At 43.9% G+C, this 22979-nt stretch overlaps 1 protein-coding gene across 7 annotated transcripts in view; it reads left to right on the top strand.

Annotated features, from left to right (window-relative positions):
• GCNT4 (glucosaminyl (N-acetyl) transferase 4) overlaps positions 1-22979 on the top strand; it is a 407197-nt gene that overhangs the window by 319762 nt on the left and 64456 nt on the right. For 4 of the 7 annotated variants that reach the window (XM_085632303.1, XM_085632304.1, XM_085632305.1 and 1 more), the window contains one exon: positions 1742-1833. The exons of the other annotated variants lie outside the window; for them this stretch is intronic. In XM_085632303.1, coding sequence (XP_085488429.1) covers positions 1742-1833 — 92 coding nt within the window. The remainder of the gene's footprint in view (positions 1-1741; positions 1834-22979) is intronic. 7 annotated transcript variants of the gene reach the window in all.

Here is a 22979-nt window from a genome sequence, read left to right on the forward strand (position 1 = left end):
TCCATAAGTGCAGGGGCGCACACCACCTGCAGTGGTAGGCTGACACATGTATAGAAAACATCAGGTAAACGCCACTTTCTAATGTGTATAGGTAAGTGCACATGCACTGCATTTATAGAGGGAAAGTGCCCAAAGCCCGACGACCACCAGACGAGAATCGGCAAAACCCAGGAGGAAACACCCAAAGGTTTAGGAAAACGCTACCTGAAGAGTTCAGGTCTATCAGTATTGTAATTCATTTTGTGATTGCTCTGTAATGTGGTTTTGTTCTTTGAAGGTTTTGATTATTTCTAATGGAAGAAGGATGTGTTGGGTTGTGCATTGTGCAGAATTTAGAATGTGCGAAGTCAACCACCTCCAGGGTTCCAGGTTTGCCTTTTAGAGCTGAGATTGGAAGTGGAGGCGGTTGGTCTTTGTGCACCCTGTTACACCCTGTTAATTAAACCGCCTTTGATGGCCTATGGATTGGCACTGTTTTCTGCCATGATGTCCATCTCATGAAGCCACGTTTGGTAATCATGCCTAAATAGGCGATAAGGAAAAAACACTACTATTTGTAGGAAATATAACCAACCAAGATTTAGGTGGATTCTGCTTCTTTGTCGTAACTTGGGTGATAGGCAGCAGTGCTGGGGAGCCCTATGTATACTAAAATCTGACACCTCTGAACCCATTGGGCTTGGTCGCTTAGCTCTGCTGCATTGCAGGTTGGTGCTGCAGAAGTCTTACAAGCACAGACGTCCTCCTCTAGGGACATTGTAGAGGGTGTTGCGATGTAACATTCTTTTCTTTTTTAACCTATGTGTTTTGCCAAATTTTATACTGTATCAGAGCATTTCTGTATCACGCGAGGTTGTTTAGTGATATGACGTGCTGTGCCATGTTTGATATTTTATTCGCAGGAAGTGATACTGATAAATGTTATTTTCTGTATCTTCTGGCAGCTGTTTAAGCACTAAAATTTTATTGCAAACTTTACTACTCCTTTGCACAAATTATGTCTGAATTTTCAATCTGTGTCACATTGCATATTTGCTTCCATGATCAGAATTGTTATGGAACTATCTAAATCCGAGAGATGTGGACTATTTGCAGTGTTTTAAATATTCTTATTCTATTTGTTTACTGGATGTATATTCGTGTGATATTTTTTTTTCAATATTGTATCTTTTATGGCCTCTTAGACCGAAATAAAGATAAGGGGGGCAAAAAAGTGAAAAAATGTTTGTATGTGTTAGGAATTTAATGTATGGCCCCAATTTCAAACAGCAAGTGGCTTCAGAGTGCAATGAAAGGGTGTCTTTGTTTTCCTCCCATTTCCGCATTATCCATTTCACACCCAGCCCACACTCCAGGAAGAATGAATGATACTGGGGGTAGTCACCTATCCTTTTTTTGTGCACTAATAACCCACGGTATTCCTCAAAGTATTCAAACTGTGCAGCACCATTTTTCCATTCAACAGTTAGGAGGACTGACCATAACTATTCTTAAAGCAAACACTTCAATTAACCACTAGTAATCCCATTGCTTTGACTGTATTTTATCTACTAATGTACTGCTCGCAGTTGCCTGAAGCCAATCAAGCACACCATATTTTAGCCAATATGGCTCCCTTGATATAACGTAGCTTTAGGACATGCAAGTGCAGACTAGTGTGGAGCGCACATAATCACATGTAGGTGCTGGTAATGAGTCTTACTATAAACCACCACCATAATGGGTATTTTATCATCCGCAGAATGATGAAAGAGGCGGTCGATTCAACCAGGAGCACAAGTTACTTGTACATCACCTTGGCAGATGCTTTTATCCAAGCAGCGAGATCACAAGGTAACAAAATCCTTTCATGATTTCAACTTTTAAAAGAAGATATTTATAAAGACTACACCGAGATGGGAATCGCAAAACATCCCTCCACACCTCCCAGCCCACTTTTGCCTTTAATAACAGCAATCCTATCTCTTATGTAAACATCACATCAGACCAGAAATAGTGTTTTGAACCTGTAAGTTCCGGGGTTCCCCTGGGGTACCAAAAAGAACAGAGACAAAGGCCCTGGCAGCACAAAAAGGCGTAAGACGACACTAGCACTGATAGTTTACTTCCGGTGCGTCTCCATCGAGCCTTTCCAGAGCTGCAGAATCAGACGGGTGAATACACTTCAGCGCAATTCAGGAAGGGGGAAAAAACACCTTAGTGCTGAGGACGTATTCTAGGTTAGTTGCTCCCTCTTATGGGTTCTCTCACCAGAAGGAATTCAGGAATTGTCGGTGGGTTTGAGGTAGGTCTTCCCCCTCAGCCCCAGACTCTTCATGTAACCGGATATCGCATCAAAGTGATCATCTCTCTCTCAGTAGCTTGTAGGTCTCGCTTCCTTAGTAGGGTGGTGTGACTTTCATCTGGAAATGAATTAATTCTCACCTCATTCATCTTTAAAAAAACATTGACAACGCCAGTGGGTCTTGTATAAACCTATTGGCTTTGCCAGTGATTGTTTTTTTGTACTTGGGGCATGGGGTAGAGCATTAATAGTAGGGACAGCTAAAGAAAATTTCGACTGGTTTTGGGTTCAAGGGTTCATGAGGGCCATGAGCTAAATGAAAGCCAGGTCTCTGTCTCGACCCTTTAGTGGATCGCTATCTCTAGAAGCTACACATAGTTAAAAAAAGCATGCAGAGGTATGTGCCGGAAGCTTTGCAACTTCACACACCACCTGAAACCGGAGTCATACTAGCAGTCATAATGTGGTTGATTACTTGGCAAAGTTCATGCCTCTTTTCTAGGCTGGAGCCTCTAGTAGAGCTCCTGGGTGGAAGTAGGAGCAGCGGTATGTGGTGGTAACGTTCATTTCAAGATGAAGTTTCTCCGTGTGAAGGACTGAGTGACAGTTCTGCAGAATCTTAATATGGATCCCAACCAACACCAGAAAGATGGTCACTCAGGCCCACGTCATCAGCCGCCTTGACTGTGGCAATAGCCTCTTCGCTTGCATCTCCACCAGTTCCTCTGAAGACTCCAGACCCCACAGAATGCTGCAGCCAGACTCATCCTGAATCTCCCCAAACAAACCCACATCACCTCTCACCTCAGAAACCACCATTGCTCCCCATCCCCCAAAAATGCCAGTTGAAACTTCTCACACATGCCTACAAAGCATTCCACAACCTCGGACCTCCCTACCTCAACCATTGACTGAACGTCCACCAATCCGTTAAACACCTGCGCTCCAATTCACTTGCTCTCGCGCATACCCCACATCCGTTGGAGCCGCTCCTCCTACATTGCTGCCAAGACCTGGAATGACCTTCCCCTTCATCTCCATACACTTTCCTCGCTGACATACTTCAGGAAGAGACTCAAGACCTGGCTCTTTGTAGAAACATCACCCAGATACCCGTAGGGCTGACAGTGCTGCGCTTCACAAATGCTGTTGATTGATTGATGGATTAACAGTTAGTGTTGGAGCAAGCAGGCAGGGGGGATAAGGCATTATCCTACAGCCCCACCTAGTAGTGGCACAGTATAACCGCTAAAGGGCAAACAGCTAACGTCCTGCAGAATTACATTTAGTTTAGGCTTGGGAAGCGCTCCAGTGTCAAAATAGCTTTCTGCTTACGGCACTCAAAATGCTGATGCATTCCGGAAATAAGTGTGTAGGTTCACGATGTTGTGTAAGGAATTTGAACTAAATTGGGCTGCATTATAGAAGGCTTTCGGTCAACCAACAGGCCACCATTAGGAGCTTTTTCATGGCATGTTTCTTGCCGGGGTCTTAGAAAACCAATTCTAATGCATACCAAGCAATTCTAATGCATACCAAGCGATTACAATCACTTTGTAAGCTAAAACAGTAAATAAAGGAGATTGTAATTGAGAGAAGGAAAGTTGAGAGGAAAGGGGATAAAGGGGTCTGGTATAGAACAGGATGGAGTGGTGTAGGTACCTGGTAAACAGGAGAATCTAGCACCTTAGGGGGTTCCATATTTGCTGCTACGCTCACTTCTCTGCTGCTTTGCTCATACTTTTTACCTTCTCCGTATACCCGCACTTTAAAATAATTGAAATTGGATGTTTTTACAGACTTTTAAGTTCTTTCTTACCGCATTGTGTATGGTGCCTGCTGGGGATAGTTGGGGCAGTCCACTTCCTGGATTCCCGTGGTGCCGCGAGAGCCGCCATTTTGCTAATTCGCGCTCTAGTTCTCGGGCACACGGGCTTATTTATATGCACGCTACACGGACGCGCAGCGGGTGCGCCTAAGGCAAGCCCGTCTGCGCCCGTCCGTGTCCCGAAAGCGGCCAACGCCAGGTATGCTGCCCGTTCTATTTTGCCTCTTGAGGTTCCGCTGTTGTACAGTCGTAAGAAACTGCTGCTGCTCAGGCCTAGCCCCTGTAAATCTAATCCGAGATGGGATGTGTGCTGTCATCAGACAACCGTTTGTCAGGAGTGTCAGTTTCTCCTTGGCCCTGACCTGGGGGGGGGGGGGGGGGGGGTTGGAGCAATTGTATGAGCTCCCGTCTATCGTCAAAGTGCGTCCTATCATCAGAGCAGGGCTGATAAACAGTCGCTCACTGGTGAAACATCACCAGGACATATTTGATCTTATCCTGGACCAGCATCTTGACGTTCCGTTCATCACAGAGACCTGGCTGAACGGATCCTCCAATCCAACTGCTCAGATGGCCATCCCAGTAGGATTTAAAATTTCCCGGACTGACCGCCTTAGCGGTAGAGGGGGTGGTGTTGCTATTGTTTATAGGGATCTTTGGGAGGTTACTCAGGGGAAAAACATAGTACTGCAGGAGGGTGAATTTTTGGATTTCACCATTGGTTTTCTTGGTTCCATGCTGGGAGGGACGCTAGTCTACAGGCCCCCCGGCTCTGCTGGGCCCTTTCTTAGTGGTCTAGAAGATGTTCTTGTGCCTTGCGCTTTTCACAATATCACCTGGACCAGACAGAATTGGGGAATACCCGTGATCTATTGGATTCCTTGAATTTGGCCCAGCTCACTCAATGGGTTAGCTTACCCACCCATTGTGGAGGCCATATTTTAGACCCCATTTGCTCTAACTTCCCTATCTCAATTGAAGATCCCCTTCCACTCCCTTGGTCAGACCGTTGTTTATCTTGCTTTATGTGGGCTGTGGGAGAAAGGGTCGCCGACCATCAGTCCAGCTCTAGCCCTGCTACCGTCAAAATTGATCTAGTAGCCTTTAGCCTCGTCTTAGAAGATTCTAGGTCCGCTCTCCCCGCTGACTTGAAAGGGGCTCTGGCCAACTTTACTGATTGGATCGGGCGGGCAGTTGACAGTCTCTCACCGCCTTCATGCCGTCTCCGTCATAGGATCTCTCCCTCGAAACCTTGGTTCTCAGCTGATTTGAAAACACTTAAACAACATTGCAAAAAGCTGGAACGCGGCTGGCGTATGGATTATTGTCCAGGGGCTAAGAAGACACTCAGAGAAGCCCAGAAAGTTTACTACATGGCCATTAGAAAGGCCAAAGGCTTATACTATGCTGAACTGATTGAGTCTGCCAGCAACAATTCTACGGAAATATTTTCTATTGTTCAGAGTTTCATGGCCCCTAAGGCTATGACTTCTAAACTCCCTGTTTCAGTTGCCTGGTGCGAAAAGCTATCCAACTTTTTTTATTGATAAGATTCGGGCCATCCAGGCAACGTTCGCCAGCCAAAGCTCATCTTTGGCTGCGGCACCAGCTCCCGCCTCTATGCTGACAGCCTTCTCCTCCGTTGACTTGTCAGAGTCCCTTAAAATATTGAAATCTATGAAATCCGAGTCACCATCGGACCCGTGTGCGGCTAGGCTTCTGGCCTCCATTGCCGAATCGGTCAATCTTGAGGTCAATACACTCGTCAATCTTTCCCTCAATGAGGCAGTTGTCCCATTGGAGTGGAAACAGGCGAAGATCCTTCCGCTTCTAAAAAAAAAAAAAAAAAAAACCCCAAAAAACCATCGCTTGATCCTGGAGACCCAGGGAATTATCGCCCCATTTCTCTGCTCCCCTGTGTGGCGAAAATTTGTGAGAAGGCAGTTAACAAACAACTTATGGATTTTGTTGAGGGGGCCAGTCTACTTCACCCGGCACAGTATGGTTTTAGAGGTGCCTACAGTACTGAGTCCGCCTTGGTCGAGGTCTCTGAAGTCATTCGAGACTGTTTGGACTCAGGTGGAAGTGCAGCTCTCATAATGCTGGACTTGGCGGCGGCGTTCGATACTGTTCCCCATGCACTGCTTTTGGCTCGGCTGGCGGACATGGGCATCTCTGGGCAAGCTTGGAAGTGGCTGGAATCCTTTCTTGAGGGGCGTTCGCAACAGGTCTGGCTCCCGCCTTTTTCGTCTCTTCCCCAATCTGTGACCACTGGAGTGCCGCAGGGGTCTTCTTTGAGCCCCCTGCTCTTTAACATATATGTCACTCCTCTGGTCCAATTAGCGGAAGAGCGGGGTGCCAATATCGTTGCTTACGCCGATGACACCCAACTTCTGTTAACCTGGGGTAGTTCGGAATTTTCTACCACGAGGGTGAAGGAGTGTTTGACAGCTGTCTTCCAGTGGCTCTGTGCCGCCCAACTTAAATGTAAAGACGAAAAGACTGAAATCTTTCTTTACTGTAAATTCCCCCCCCCCCCCCCCCCCACCCCCTCCTCCGGTGCAGGGAATCTCTCTGGCCATCCAAATTTCCTATGCCATCTTCTTTGGGACTGCCAGTCAAAAATCTGGGCGTCTGGTTCGACGAGCAGTTGTCCTTCTCGACTAAGATAAAAAAAAAACAAAAATAATACATAAATAAATTAGCATAAAAACCAATGAAATTCCCCCGTTATAGTTAGTTCAGATAACTATAACTTGCGCGACCACCACTCTATCACAAGGATGATGTCATCAGTGATGTCATGAGTGATGCCACTGACCATGTCATGAGTGATGTAATATGTGACGTCATGAGCAGTGGATTGCGGGCGCGCGAGTTATAGTTATCTGAACTAACTATAACGGGGGAATTTCATTGTTTTTTTACGAGTGAAATATCCACCTAACTATAAGCTGTGTGAAACCTATGGTTTTTTAAGTGAATTTGCAAGGTTTTTTAAATGCTAATTCCTAACTATAACGTGTGTGAAACCTATGGTTTTTTCAGTGAATATATATATATATATATATATATATATATATATATATATATATATATATATATATATATATATATATATACATATATATTTGTGTGTAGATATATATATATATATATATATATATATATATATATATATATATATTGTACATTGTTTGCAAGTTAAGGGCAGCATAGTATTGTGAGTGCAACACAAGGCCTTTTTTGTTTGTAAGAAGCGGCACGTCGTGTTTGTGCCTCTGTGTGTGTGTGTGTGTGCATAGAAGCTTTTTAGGGTTAAACGAGCAGCATATGTAGGAGGTGAAAAAAATGCAGCGTTGTTGCAGAGACTCGAACCCGGTTCTCCAGATATGAAGTCCACTCGAACCCGGTTCTCCAGATATGAAGTCCACCGCCCTAACCATTAGGCTACATCCTCTACCAGATTTATCACGAGATATGGTCTCTTTCCTTTAAGGGTTTTTGAAGGCAGTGTTGCGTTTTTGTTGTTTAAAAGCAGTGATACACAGTGCATTGACTTAAAACTAGAGAAAGGAGTAAATCTGATTTGTAACAGAATTTTAGATTTTGTGGCCAAGAACTATAGGTGCAGTGAGAGCTCCAAGGCGCTGTGCCAAAAAGAGGAGAGCTGCGAGGCGCTGTGCCAGTGCCGAGAGGTGGACTAAGGACACACACAGCCCCCCTCTGTCCTTTACACCAAAAGGTGACAGCATTTTTTGTGTGAGAGGGACAGGCGAGCAGTAACGGGGAGGGGTTTTCTATTAATTCGGGAGGGAAGAAAATGAGGTGGCCAAGAACTATAGGTGCAGGCAGAGCTGAGAGGCGCTGTGCCGAAGAAAGGGGAGGGCTGCGAGGTGCTGTGCGCGCAAGGGATGCTGCGGCTCCTGCACTCACACATTGCTTTTCAGCACTAGGCACAGCACAAGGCTCACGGCTGCACCCGCGGGGTGTGCACAGCAGGGCTTTGTAGGCAAGAAGAAGGGTACTCTATTGTGCACAGCTATGCATTGCAGTTGTTAAGAAGCAGTGCAGTTGTGAGGCGCTGTGCCTAAAAGGGGAGAGCTGGGAGGCGCTTTGCTGAGGAGGGCTCAGAGGTGCTGTGCCGAAGAGAGGGGGGCTGCGAGGCGCTGTGCGTGCAAGGGACGCTGCGGCTCCTGCACTCACACATTGCTTCACAGCGCTAGGCACAGCACAAGGCTCATGACTGCACCCACGGGGTGTGCACAGCAGGGCTTTGTAGGCAAGAAGGGCACTCACTCTAATGTGCATTGCAGTTGTTAAGAAGCAGTGCTCATCTGTGTGTGTACATTGTTTCCAAGTTAAGGGCAGCGCAGTATTGTGAGCGCAACACAAAGCCTTTTTTGTTTATAATAAGCAGCACGTCGTGTTTGTGCCTCTGAGTGTGCATTGAAGCTTTTTAGGGTTAATGAGCAGCATATGTAGGAGGCAAAAAAAAACATAGCGTTGTTGTTGAGACTGGAACCCGGTCCCCTAGATATGAAGTCCACCGCCCTAACCGTTAGGCTACATCCTCTTCCAGGTTTATCACGAGATACGGTCTTTCCCTTAAGGGTTTTTGAAGGCAGTGTTGCGTTTTTTTAGTTCAAAGGCAATCACACAATGCATTGGCCTTGGTTTAAAACTAGAGAAAGGAGTAAATGTGATTTGTAACACAATTACAGAGTTTGTGGCCAAGAACTATAGGTGCAGGGAGAGCTCCGAAGCGCTGTGCCTAAAATGGGAGAGCTGCGAGGTGCTGTGCCAAGGAGGGCTGAGAGGCGTTGTGCAAGGGACGCTGCGGCTCCTGCACTCTCACACATTGCTTCACAGCGTTTGGCACAGCACAAGGCTCACGGCTGCACCCAAGGGGTGTGCACAGCAGGGCTTTGTAGTCAAGATGAAGGGCACTCACTCTATTGTGCACAACAATGCATTACAGTTGTTAAGAAGCAGTGCTGATCTGTGTGTGTACATTGTTTTCAAGTTACGGGCAGCGTAGCATTGTGAGTGCAACAGAAGGCCTTTTTTGTTTATAAGAAGCAGCACGTCGTGTTTGTGCCTCTGTATGTGCGTGTCCATGGAAGCTTTTTAGGATCAATGAGCAGCACAAAGTATGTGGGTGTATGTGGGTCTGCAAGTGTGTCTATGCACGTGCATCTGTGTGCAAGTGTGTGCAGGGTTTTGTATTTGTTAGGGAGAAGCAGTTAGTGGCGTTTGTACAATTCTTTCGAGTTAAGGTGCAAACACTATTGTGTGTACAACTATATCTTTTCATTTGTTAAGAAGCGCCATATCCTATGTGCGCCTTTGTTTGTCTGCGTGTACAACAGTGGGTAATTAGCAGCACAATGTGTGTGTGTGTGTAGGTGTGTATCTTTGTGGGCGGTTCTGTCTCTGTGCGCGTGCAAGGCTGAGTTGTTAAGAAGCACCCAGTTGTGTGTGCACGGAACACAACAAGGCATTGCAGTCCTTACAGAACATAATATCCTGGGTCTGTTGACAACACGGCCTTGCAGTTGTTGAGAAGCATAACTCCCGGGGTGTTTTGACAGCAGTTGTTTGCAGATGTTGTTAAGGTACAGTACGCCTGGGTGTACACAATGCTGTGCAGTTTTTCGGGGAACACCACACAGCGGTGTATGTACAGCACTTTGCTGCTGCTAATGAACCGCACATGCCAGGTGTGCACGAGACTTGTCACTGGTATATGTGCCCCAAGATTTGGCAGTTGCAAGGAGCATCCTACACAACGTGTGTACATGACTGTATATGTGAAGGATCGGGACACACATGAGCACAGCAACGAGTTTGAGTTGTCAGCGCACAGGCATCCCACTGTGTGTTTACACACTGCTCTGTACTTTCTCAACATACATACACTTGTGTGCACTCCGAAACCCCCAGCACAAGACACGCGTGTCATCAAGTGTCGAGAAAAACGCATCCGTCCCGTTTCCAAAGCTCTGCCATCACTGATAACCATTCCGGAGTGTGCGTGAATACATGACAAATCAATGCCATCACTGATAACAATACCTGAATTTTAAAATGAAAAAAGACGCAACCGTCCCGTTTTCAAATCGATCCCATCACTGATAACAATTCCGGATGGTGCGTGAATACATGAAACAAGCGCAGCCAAAGCGGACAGCGCTTACAATGAAAATAAGAGTGTTACAGCCTTTTAAAGGAGAATGTGTGAAGCCGCAAGTAAACGATCCAGTCTGGGTGGGCGTGGAAAAAAGTGGACAGGGTGGTAACCAGGAGGGACAAAAAAGCCTCCGGGACAATCATAACCTTACGTTTACTAGAATTGGTGACGCAAAATGGTGCGCACAAATAGAAATTACGGGCGGAGCAAAAGGCAAACTTGTGGAACCGTATTGATTCCAAGAAGCCCTCGCATGGCGAGGGCAGCTCATGCGCTGCTAACGCCAGGCGAGACCTAAAAAGCACAGCTCCCCAATAAACTGCAGTCATAAAAAGACCTTGGTCACAAATAAAAAAAGTTGCTCCAGCAACACAAGATGCGATGAAGACTTTAAAAGGGAGAATCACTTGATTCAAGCTCCACAGTAAAGGTAAACAAATGAGGGCACACAGCGAGAAACCAGAAACCTACAGAAAATGATAAGTGATAACCAATAATACAAAGTAAGGAATTCAGATTTATAAGCAAGCCAACAAATGGTAAGTAATGGGTGGGCTGTAAGCCCCTTTTAAGATGCTTTTTTATTTTAATTTTATTACAAGTGAATACGCAAGCACAGCACTAGGGCTGTGCAAGCGAAACCTAAAAATAGCAGACTATGACCGCATAACAGAGATTTCACCTGAGCCTAAATTTATTACATTCTTTGTTGATTTAGTGCTGCTTGTGTAAGGTATCTGCCTATTACAGGAAAGTATGGTTGTAGCCTATACTGTTTACAGCATACTGATTTACATAAGACATACCAAAATGTAGATTTCCGAAGTTGGTAGTATTTATGGTGGTGGTATTGGTGTAGTGTTGTATTGGTGTTGGTACTGGTAGTATTGATGGTATTTAGTGGTATTATTGGTGGTACTGTGGCATAGGTGATGGGTGGTAGTGATAGGGTTGTTGTAATAGTGGGTCTTAGAAATTGGGTTTTTAATTGAGGGAGTGTTAACCCTTCTCAAGCAATAACCACAAACCTTGTCTGGGTGACCCACAAAGAGTCACTAAATTAACCTGTGTTTCACCCTCTGGTAGCTTTGCACAATCATGCTTAACTTGTAGACAATGTGTAAAGTATTTATACAGTACCCAAAAAGGAATCAAGTGAAAACACAACACAAGAAAATTCCACACCAATTTTGAACAGTAGAGGAAAAGTTAATAAATGATTTGACACCACAGTGGCAAAAATCCTATCAGTACAACTTGAGCTACGGATTTTTAATTTTTTTAATAAAAACTAGTGCCTAAAAGATCCAAGCTATTCAAGCAAAAAAGGCTTGGGTCCTTGTGCTACCTGAACTGGACCACTAGTAATATGAACATACAAAATGTCCAGATAGACTGTTCATCTCATATTAATGAAACAACGTGAACTTAGACAACCATTCCAAAGTCTGTGTGATTTATTTGACTTTTCTTTTTGTTTTTTTGAAAACCAGATTATGCCATTATTTACATGTCATATCTCAGCAACACAAATTTGTGAAAAGATTTTTTCTGGTGATACTCACAAAAGATTTATACACAACCTCATTGTAACACAACACAGTGAAATACAGTAAAAAGATACAATAAACGTAAATAGTGACATACAATAATGCAGAACGACCAGTCCTTATTTCAAATTACACTAGGTGGATACAAAAGTTAATTAACACGGGCTTCAACAATGGGATTTCCAAATATTTGGAGGGTGTTGCCTTGGCGGGGAAAAAAGTGTAAAGTATTCCCAAGTGGCACACCCTGTGTCTCTTAACCCATTAGCTGGAGTCAACGGAGTTTAGTTTTAGAGGACCTGTTCTACCACTTTTACACACTCAAAGTGTTTGATTTTTAGTTTTAAAGTACCTGCTTCTTTGCCGAAATCTCTGGGTTGTTGTTCTCAGGGGAAAATGCTTGTTTTCTCTTCCTCTCTTCATCGATGTTACTACAAATTACAACAGTGTACGTATATTAATAATTTGATACTAGTAGAGAACACTGTTGTAATGATGCTCGAACATTAGGGGACACAGAGTACCTTAGTTCACTCTGAATTATTTGATATGTCTATTGGGATAGGATGCTAGCCATTCTGCCAAAATCTCCAGCTTAACTGAAGTAAAAGCCCTTGTTACTAGGCATGTATGTCCTTCTTCCTCTGCCTTGACTACTTCCTCTGAAAATTACCTGCTCCCCAAAACATTTTAATACAGCATGCCTACCCCCACATTTTGCACATTCATGCTTATACTTGGGGTCCCTGGAGCAAAATCCTCTAGTGAAACTCAAACATACCACCGGGTTTTCGTTCTGACCTCTGCCCCAGCTCCTCCCCCAATCGGGGTGGGTCGCCCCTTAAAGGGCAGATACTGCACTGCGAAACCACTTGCAGTATGCATGGTTGGAAAGGGTCTTTGGTGATACTTCCACTGAACCCATAATTCATTTGCCAACCCTTACCCAGGGTTTATCAGACTTTAAAACTATCCCTTCCCTGAATTCTTTATTGTAATGTAACCAAGCAAAACCCCAAATTCCATATGGGCTTTTTAATTGGTGTCTATGTACTTGAACATTGACATTGATCTTTCAGGAAATTTCTCACAATAGACGCTCGCATAAATGAAAAAGGCTGACACCCATGTATCAATTGTAGGCACCCGGGTCGCCTTGCAAGCTCCCACGCTTATTTCCTAGATCCCTCTTTTGACTGCAATTCACAAATGTACCTGTCTAAATTTTCTATTTTGTCGCATTATATAAATGTGTCCCCCAGTGGCATGGAAACCCCCATATAAGGTAGTCTCTTTAAACCTTCAACTTTGCTTTTATCCACATTCCCCTCCCCTCCCCCCCCCCCCCCCCCCCCCCACACTTCTTTTTTTTTTTTCTCTGTATTTCTTAGTTTCCCTTGAATAATGCTTGGGCTTACTCTTCTCTTTGCTCTCCTCTGTCTTTTTTTTAAATATCACGTTCAACCATAATCCCTGAGCCACTGACCGTTACTTCAATGAAATCTATACCAACCCCTTTTCCCACTGTCGATGTCCCCACTCCTATATCTACTGAAACTGTAACCTTATCTACCCCCAATCCCAGCTGCTCCACCACCGGTTCTCACTTGGTCTTAATCTGCGCTCGCCTTTCTCTTTAGAGAGCCTCCAAGTTTGATCTAGTACTGCCTCTGATGCAGTTCCCAATCCTTTCTGTAATACAGTACTGGTGCAAGAGACATCAGAAATCCACCATTCTTTTATTCTCCAAATTACCCCCTTTGTTTCTTGCTAATGAGGAATCTCGTCTGCTCTAGTTCACCCTCCTCTTCTTCATAGTCCAGCTCACACTCCTTCTCCATCTCTTCTTCATAAGCACTCACACCAGGCCTCTCACCGTCGCCAACAGCCCCATCAAAACATCTCCAATCGGTCTCAGACACTCCAAGATCCTTTGATGCTGATCCCTCGTTGTCTGGGATGGTTGCCCAGAACCTCTCCCTTACTTCGGGCCGGTTGACTCAGATCGTCTGTTATCAGTCCTGATCACACTTACCACACCTGCTTCTCTGTGGTGTTCTCCCGCTGTTGCCCTGTGTGTCAGCCCATCCAGCGGGATCTGTGATACTGGCCCCTGAGCTGCCTACTGGTGGCCACTGCTCCACCCATACCCATCTTCCTGGACGATCACTATTCTTTTAAAAAAAAGTAGTAACCTGCTTCCCCTCTAATTCATCCTGCTGGCTGATCAGCCCTAGTTTTTGCTGCCAATATCACTAGTTTTATGCAGAACTGTGGGCAAATTGTCATCTTTTTTTCTCTACAGCTGATCGGCCCTTCACACCTGTTTAAAATTCCTTAAACTGCTCAAGCTAACCTCCTTCCATAAACGTTTTCTGAAGCACCTGACTGCTGCTATCTCTCAATGGCCGCATTCCTTTCACCAAATGTAGAAGTACTTCTACAGTTTCCATTATACTTCTCATATGAATGCTCGCTCTGCTCAAAATGTGCAAGCACTCTGCTGCTCCCTGCCATGCTCCTGCTGCCATTGCATTGCTCGCCAGAGCAAAATTCCTCACACAGCTGCATTGCACTAGGTGCTTGAGAAACTTGTGGGTCCCTCATGCATGCTCTACCTCTCCCAACCCTGTAAGCAGCATCACCGCGTTTTGACAGTAAGCACGCACGTTTTTACACTTCGCACACTACTCTCACCCTGTCGGTTCCAAAAACGGTCTCTGCCACACCCCATGACATAATTTTGGCCTTTGGCAGAGAGCAAGCCAAGACCGCCACTGCGACACTGCTCGCAGCTGACCTATTTGGATGCACAAGGCCCACCCTGGGTGAGGACTCCAGGTTTAAGAAGATCCTCGCTCCCAGCATTACATCAACCTTTTAAAGCCTCCCTCACTGCCTTTGCCTTATCAGCCATACTCTATACCTGTTATTAACACCAATCTCCCAACTAACACCGGCCCAAATAAATTGACAAAATCTACCTCCGGGACCGCATGGACTAACTGGGCACACTCCCAATGTGACAAGGGACCCTAACTGTCACTAAACCCCTCCCTGGCCGCTAATAGCCAATGGGTACCTTGGTGGCCTGAAATGCACCACCTGCCTGAAGAACCTTTGGATGCCACACTGGGACCACCATTAGATTTCTTTACAAAGGATTATGATTGAGATTCTAGGGACAATCAACAATACAGTTAGACAACAAATCAGCACAGTCGTCCAATCAACTGATCATAATGAAATTTAGAATTTAGTAAAAGGCGTAATCTATTTCAGTCAAGTAAAATGTATTGCATAATTTAAATAAAATTAAAACCCATACCCCATATGTCCCCTACACTTTACATGAAGCACACAAAAGGTTATGGGAGGCTGCATGCAATAAGTCTAACCATTGGTAATAGCTTGGGTAGCACTCCAACTACTCGTCTATTTGCTCACCATGCCACCTCAGTTTGGACCCAGCCATATACAAATCAGTCTTGACCCTGTGCCTCATGGGAGCAGTCCAGCCCGAACTGCTAAGCCAGGTCCTTCCTGAACATGAACATAAGTAACTCAGGACTGGTTTGGCCCTAGTTATGGGCTCTTCTGCTGGGTACAGTTTGGTTCCAGTGACAGTGTGCATGGGACCCATGTCTGGGCATAACCATGCCACTTAGGGTGGTAAATGAAACACACAAAAGGTAATGGGAGCAGTGGCGGACGATGAACTTCAAAGAGAGTGGGGTGTAAAGCCAAATACTGAATTTGCCTCCACGAGGATGAACAGCTGCCTCGCACATGAGCAGCTTATTGAGACCAGGTATTAACTTGGCATTCTGGGACTTGTAGTCCCAATTTAAAAATGGGCTAATTTTTAACACTACAAGTTCAAGAATGCAAGTAAAAAACCTCAACTGGATGGGGTGCTCGTGCATGGTTCTTGGAAACTTGAGAGTTCTGCATTAGGTCTTGTCCTTATAGCTGCTTGCAGATGTAATTGGGAGAGTGTACCACGTGCAGCACCATAAAGTCGTGCTCTTGGCTGAAATTGCAGCACTTTTTTCTTATGCACATTGTTCCGCTCTCCTCCCCAACCCTCACTTCAGTGTCACATCACTCTCAGCCTCAGAGGGGAAATAGAATCTCAGACCTGCAGCCCCCACTAACACTGAAGTCTGGTGCAAAGTCATGGGACGCTGCACTGTGCATACTCGACTGCATCTAGAATGAAAAGGCGGAAGGGAATGTCAACCTCTTCTACCTATTCCAGCTCTTGCAACAAACTGCAAGGGTGTTTGCTGAAAGGTAAATCTGCTTAAGCAATGTTCACCCATTGCCAGCTTTAGCATTGGTGGTGCCTGATATGCCTCATTTTTTATTTTCTTTGGTACCCCCCTCTCCTGTGACATCTTGCTGCATAGTTTTCCTCACTACCACCCTTCAACAGTTCCCCCTCCTCTCTCCATAGGCCCTCTCTGACATGCATTTATTTGTTTTATAATGCTACTCATACCAGTTTAACTTGTCAGAGCACTTTACATCACACTTTTTATATAGAGGTAATGAACCATACGGCTGTAAATCAGTCCAGAGAAAAAGTTACTTTAGACAATGATAAGTAGGCAGTATATTTGAAGAGTGTTTGGTATGGAGGAGCACACATTCAGGATTTAAAATGTACCACTATGGTTGGGGTTGGCTGTGATGATAATAGTGTATTTCTACCCAAACAAACCCTCTTTTACAACATTAGTCTAATGAAAGACTGGGGAAAAACATATGGCCAGATGTATGAAGCATTTGGAAGATTGCATATTGGTATGGATCATTCCCAAATTGCGATTTGGAAAGATGTTACCGAATTGCAGTTTGCAACTGCGCATACATACCAATTTGGTATTAGGAAGGGGCATGTTTAGATCATCCTTTCCTAATATCGAAGCGGTGTGTAAGAATGTTTAATCAATCAATCAGGTACTTTTTAAGCGCGCTACTCACCCGTGAGGTTCTCAAAGTGCTGGGGGCAGCTCCAGTCAGTTGAAGAGCCAGGTCTTGAGGGTCTTCCTGAAGATGTGCAGGGTGGTGGCGCGTCTGATGTCGATCAGCAGCTCATTCCAGGTCTTGGGCACGGTGAAGAAGGTTCTTTTACCTGGTCTTGATCTGCAGATACGCTGGGGTTGGGCGAGATTGGCGGATCAGAGGTTCCTCTGGGTACATGGAAGGAGATTCTGTCGTTGAGATGTTGAGGTCCGGTGTTGTGGAGACATTTGTAGGCGCGGGTGATTATCTTGAAGGTTACTCGCTTCTCAACTGGGAGCCAGTGGAAGTTTTGCAGATGTTGGGTGATGTGTTTGTGTCGAGGGATGCTGAGGACGAGTCTGACCGAAATGGGGTGGCTAAACATTCCTATTTTACCACCTACTTTAAGTAGGTGGTAACCCATTTGCTAACAGGAAGGGGTCCCAAAGGGATCCCTTCCCCTTTGTAAATGTTTGTAAAAACGTTGTTTAAGAGCAGGCAGTGATCCCATGAACCACTGCCTGCTCCTAAAAAATGAAAAGAAAACTACTAATTTTTCTTTTTTAAACACAAATTTTTTCATTTAAGGAAATCTGGCTGCATTTAAAAAAAAAAAAAAAAAAAGATTGCTTTATTTAAAAGCAATCACAGACATAGTGGTCTGTTGACCTCAGCAAGCCACCATTCTTGTGATTTTTAGCGATTTACTAATGGGCCACAAAGTGTGACCTACCTCATTAATATTCATGAGCCTGGTCGATTTGCGACCCACTAGGAATTGCTCAATGAAATAGAGATTCATACTTTAGGAATAGCAATTACCTAATTGCGATTGCAGGGAATCTCAATTAGGTAATCTCTATTGCCAATAGTGGTACATCTGGCCCATAGTGTTCTAACCTATACCTTGTAGTTTGCACACAGCTCTGATGACAGTTTATAGGTCACTGTGCTATATTAGGATTGTAACCTATGAAATGCAAGCGAGAAAAGGATCTCTGTGACAAAAGTTAACCCTCTAAGCTATCCACATTAAAAACAGTTCTCTCATCTTCTCGATACAGTTTCTTTCCAGCAGGCACATTAACCCTCCACTGGTGAGTCATAACTGACACTAAACAAAATTAATAGGCCATGTTACATAGCATGTGTTTAGAACGCATGCCATTACAACGCGGTCATTACAACAACCGCGTTGTTACATCGCAGCCCATTACAAAGCAAGTCATTACAACGACTTTGTGTAGGGGGCGGGGATCTGGATGTTTGAATAGTATAATTTAATATTCCAACTCCAGTCTGTGCAACAGTAGGGAAGGTGTTGGATTTAAAATCAAACCCCTTCAGCCCCTACAGCAAGTCGTTGTAACGGCTTGCATTGTAATGGCATATGATGTAACAACGCGGTCGTTGTAATGGCATGTGATTTGTAAACGATGTTTACCAACAAAACTCCATCTCCTTCCAGAAGGAACATTAATCACCAGCGTTGTTATAACTTTTTTTATTGTTGCCTGACAATGGCTGGATAGCTGAACACACAGAGCTCTCTAGTGGGTGTGTTTTAAAACCATGAGTTATTTCTAAACAGAGCACCAGAGCTCAACACCCGGTGTGGTAAAGCTAGCCCTGGTGTTCACTCACCATAAAATTAATTAGTTAAAAAAAAATAGTATACAAACATGACCATTCATAAGACTGTACAAACGTGTGTTGAAGCTGCAGCACATTTGTCGAGTGTGATAATTTCTATGTAACATTTTTTAAATAGTAAAACCTTCATGAATGTTGCTTTCTAAAGATATTTGAAAAGGCATTTTAAGAGGGCCGCTATGCATGCGCATGCACTAGGTTATATAAAGAAAAAAAAAATCGCCAAAAGCCAATAGGTCTGCACCCCGTACTCTAGGCAAACCATGTTATCTTTATTAGTTCATGTTTGGAGTTTATTGCTCTGCCAAGTAACACCAAGTGACAAAAAATGCATGTCCCAATTATTTCAGTGTTTTAATACCTTAAGCATCATGAAAAAGTGTTCGATCAACGTATGCAATCCAGAAGAACATAACTCCAAACTCAGATTGTGGCATTTGCATATGTCAGAGACTCTCCATGCTAACTTTACTGTCCGTCTTGTTTCGTCTCAGTCAACACCAATGTTCAAGTTAACATTTGTCAATGCTGCTGTCAAGGCAAACTATGCTGTACACTTCTACATGGCCGTGCGCTCATGTAAGTCATTATAGTTAAAAATAAGCACTCAGGGACGTCAAGTTAGTGTTTTATTCATTCTTCATGAGAGACTTAGGTGGTACCTAAGAACACATTTTTTTTAATAAGCAGTCTTCAGAATGGAACATTTTGCTTTATTAACAATATGAGATTTAGATGACTCTCCTTACTTTGTTTATCTTTTTTGCGCTGATCTGACTTTCTGCCATCTCCATGTGTATTGCATCCCTTTATTATCCCATCCTGTATAGTTATCTTATTTTTAACCATTAGTTTGTTTTATCGATTCTTCTATACCTCCTCTTTTGTGTGCTGAACTCCACCCTAGTTACTATCCTTTCACCTTTCAAGCATCAACCTTTGCAGTCCATGCTTCTTCAAACTCCCTTATGTGCTGCTCAGCTTTCCATTCCGTCTTCGTTGCCTGATTGTACTTTCACCCCTTTTGTGACTGATCATTTATGTCTCACTCACTTGACTGACCTCTTAAAGTCCCTTCATGACTGATCTTTCTTTCCTTTTTGCGTAGCTTATTAATTCCTTTCCATTCCATCGGTGTTTGTGATTGTTTATTTTAATGTATCTTAGCCCCTTACACCCTCCTTATGCAAATGATTCCCTATCTTTCATACAATTGCCTTGTGTAGCTGGTCTCCCACCTTGTCTTCCCTTTATGGATGTTTCGTTCACCTGGCTCCTTGTACTTATTTCTTTGTGTGGCGCTCGATCCATTTTTATTCCCACCTTGTATGGCTAGCCCCTTTCAGTTCATATATTTGGGAGGTGGATGCGAGAGGGGGTCTCTGGTAACAGGATTCGATACAAAATATTGTGCCCTGTGGCCAGCCCTGGCTGTGTACAGCTGAAGGGGGTTGGCTGCCTGCATAGGTTTGAACATAGGTTTGGGCTCACCAATGCTTATATATTGCAACATACACAAGGAGATCAATCATACTGTATCCATAGCTGTGCCATTATAATGGTGAGGTAATACACTAAATATGTAATTGGTAAAAATTATCTGGTATATCAAGAGTGAGATCATGAGCATTGACTTTGGTGTGCATGTTATGGATTGTGGAGCTAAACATAACTGGTGAATTTTATAGATAAATATTTAATTTAGTATCAATTAATTAAAATCCTACAATTTTTGTCCAAGTCAGTGATACCAAATGATTCATTGAAATTAATACCCCCCTAAATTTTTTGTCATTTTAGGCATATTTGCCGCTCATTGAAAATCTTAAAGCCTCTCCCTTAACATCATTCCTTTTTAATAAAAAATGCCTAAGTTATCTTTGCCATTCTGGAATAAGAATTGAATAAACGCATAATATGTGGATTAGAGTTTCTTGTTTGTAGCTGCATAAGTCGCAGCAAATAGAGCAGTGCTCGTAGCTGGTTGTGAGAGTTGAAATTCCATTAATTGGATCCATATTAAGCATATATGAATACATTGATACCTGGTTACTTTAGTCAAAGGGGCTACAAGATAGGTCAGAAGAGAGTTTTCGATGCAACTCCTTGCCATACAATTGGAGTATTCATTTGTTCTCAGTGCTTTGTCTTTTTTCAACAAAAAAAGATCAGGCTTTTACTTGCTCCATGCCCACTATTTTAAAATTTCCCACAGTTGTAGAAAAAATCCAAAGTTCTTGCAGATGTGCAGTGCTCAGTGTTATTAGAATAGTTTGACCAAAGTGCATATCTTGATTGGCTTAATGAGAGAGCATGCCAGATGATAGCTTCAAGAGTGATGGCCCTAGCACACTGCGTCGCATAGCAGCTGACTAAATAGTAAAGCGTATGTTTTAATTATGGTTGCTCCAAATTAAATTCTACTCTGATGTGCAGTTGGCTAGTAGAATTGGATAAAATGGAAAATGTGCCTGAATGAATTATGGTGTATTCTATCTAGCCAATTCCTGTGGAAAGGCAGACCTGCCATAATCAGTGAACGGGAGTAATTTTGACCGAAATTAGAGGATTGATCGAACGGATTTCCAAATTATTGTAAAGACATATGCTGTAGCAGCAGATTTATGGTCTGAATTAGAGTTTGGCGAATGGGATACTCCAACACAAATGTGACTGATATGCCGTCTGCCTTATTACAAGTGCCATAGGATATACTGCACTTGTAATATGGCAGACAGCATATCTATCTTGTTTTTTACAGAGTAGCCCACTTGCCAAAGTTTAAATCAGCCCCCTAGTTTTTAGATAAGCCCAGTGCTCCTTCGGTAAGCCCCAATTATCAATCTGAGGTAGCAACATATCCTTTCCCTCTCTACCATGGTTTCCCCCAAGCGCCATCTTTTAACTTGCAATTCTTCTTGCTTAAAATGAGAACTGCTTATGTATTTTCATCAATTGTTCTTGTATTAACTGCATTAAACCTGTGCCGGGTGCTCTGTGTTTCTGCAGGCCAGTAGCTGCTTGATCTAAAATAACGGTCCCATCTGTGTATTGCAGACAGGAGAATGAGGATGCCCAATTTCTGAGGATGAATTTACTGAGCCTTAGTAGGCTTCCTGTTTCATATTGCTAAAAAAAAGTGGAGGGGCCAACATGCTGCCCTGCTTCAACTCTCTATTGCTTCTTTCTTGAAGTGTGAGCATTATGTGTTAGTGTGACCTGTACCTATGTATTCCAGTACAGAGATTGAAGGGCCCTCGGTAGCAAAGGACGAATTCCCCATCTATTTAACTTTGTCCATATAACTTTGACCATAATATTGAACAGCCATTGAGGCCTTTCGGTTATCTATAAAGGAAACAAACACCTTTTTCAGCTTCCGCATCTCATATATTAATGTTGACAAACTCTGGATGTTGTCTGTTGTTACTGGTACCTCAAAAGCCCATTTGAGCCTCTGAGATTAGGTTATTAGACTCAGCCCTGGATTGTAGCTCCTCAGCAAAGATTTTACACAGTACTTTGCTTCCACATCAAATAAGGCAATCAGTCTGTAGTTTGTTGGTATTGTGCGATCAACTTTTTATGGTAAAGAGTGTTTATTGAAGACAAAGCAAGAAAAAAAACAGAGGCCAAGCAAGTAGAAGGCACATGTCTCAGTAAGAAAAGCAAAGAGATATCATCATCATCATCAACCAAGCTGTACATTGAAACCTCAATAGAAAAGCAACCCACCAGATGCAGAGGTCGGACTGTGTAAAAATAGCAATCCCATCCCTACTAAGTATAGACGACCGGGGCAATATAAAGCTTGGTACCCTCCCAGGCCACAAACCGCGTAGCAGTATTCCCAGTTCCAAGGGAAAATAGATGGGGGGGGGGGGGTGGGGGAGGGGGGGGGAACTAGGGAGCAAGAGCCATTCCAGTGTCCGAGTATTCTGTGGAGAAGTGCATCAGCACCACAGCTGGACATACAATAGAGACATGTTAAGCTTAGCCTTATCAAGGATGAGACCTTCATATCATGGAGGAGAAATACCTTGCACTGTAAAAATACTAGACAGCCATCTCCATTTAAGGGATGTCCCTCCACAGGCAGGGCCACCCCTCAGGGGGCATGTCCACATCCAGGTCTGAGGTCCAGCGTGTCTGATAGCCATGGGGCGTGGGTTGTTGAGTGTTGTAAAACAGAATAGGTTTTAGAAATCAGACCTTTTGACACCTCAAATTTATGAACCAAAGATTCAAAGGGGGTGAGTTGTCGAGTAGCCTCCTGGACGTATGTACGGGAGCTAAGCCAATGCTGCAACTGGTAGTATTGCATACGCGCACCTTCCGAGAGATGAAAGCTTTGTCTGCATTGTTCAAACATACAGAAGGCGGTGCCCTGAAAAAAGTCCTGAATAACTCGCCGGCCCTTTACTGTCCATGCATCAAATGCCTGAGGTTGTAAGGCAGGGG

Source organism: Triturus cristatus, chromosome 2_1 (assembly GCF_964204655.1).
Source record: "Triturus cristatus chromosome 2_1, aTriCri1.1, whole genome shotgun sequence".
NCBI classification, from domain to species: Eukaryota; Metazoa; Chordata; class Amphibia; order Caudata; family Salamandridae; genus Triturus; species Triturus cristatus.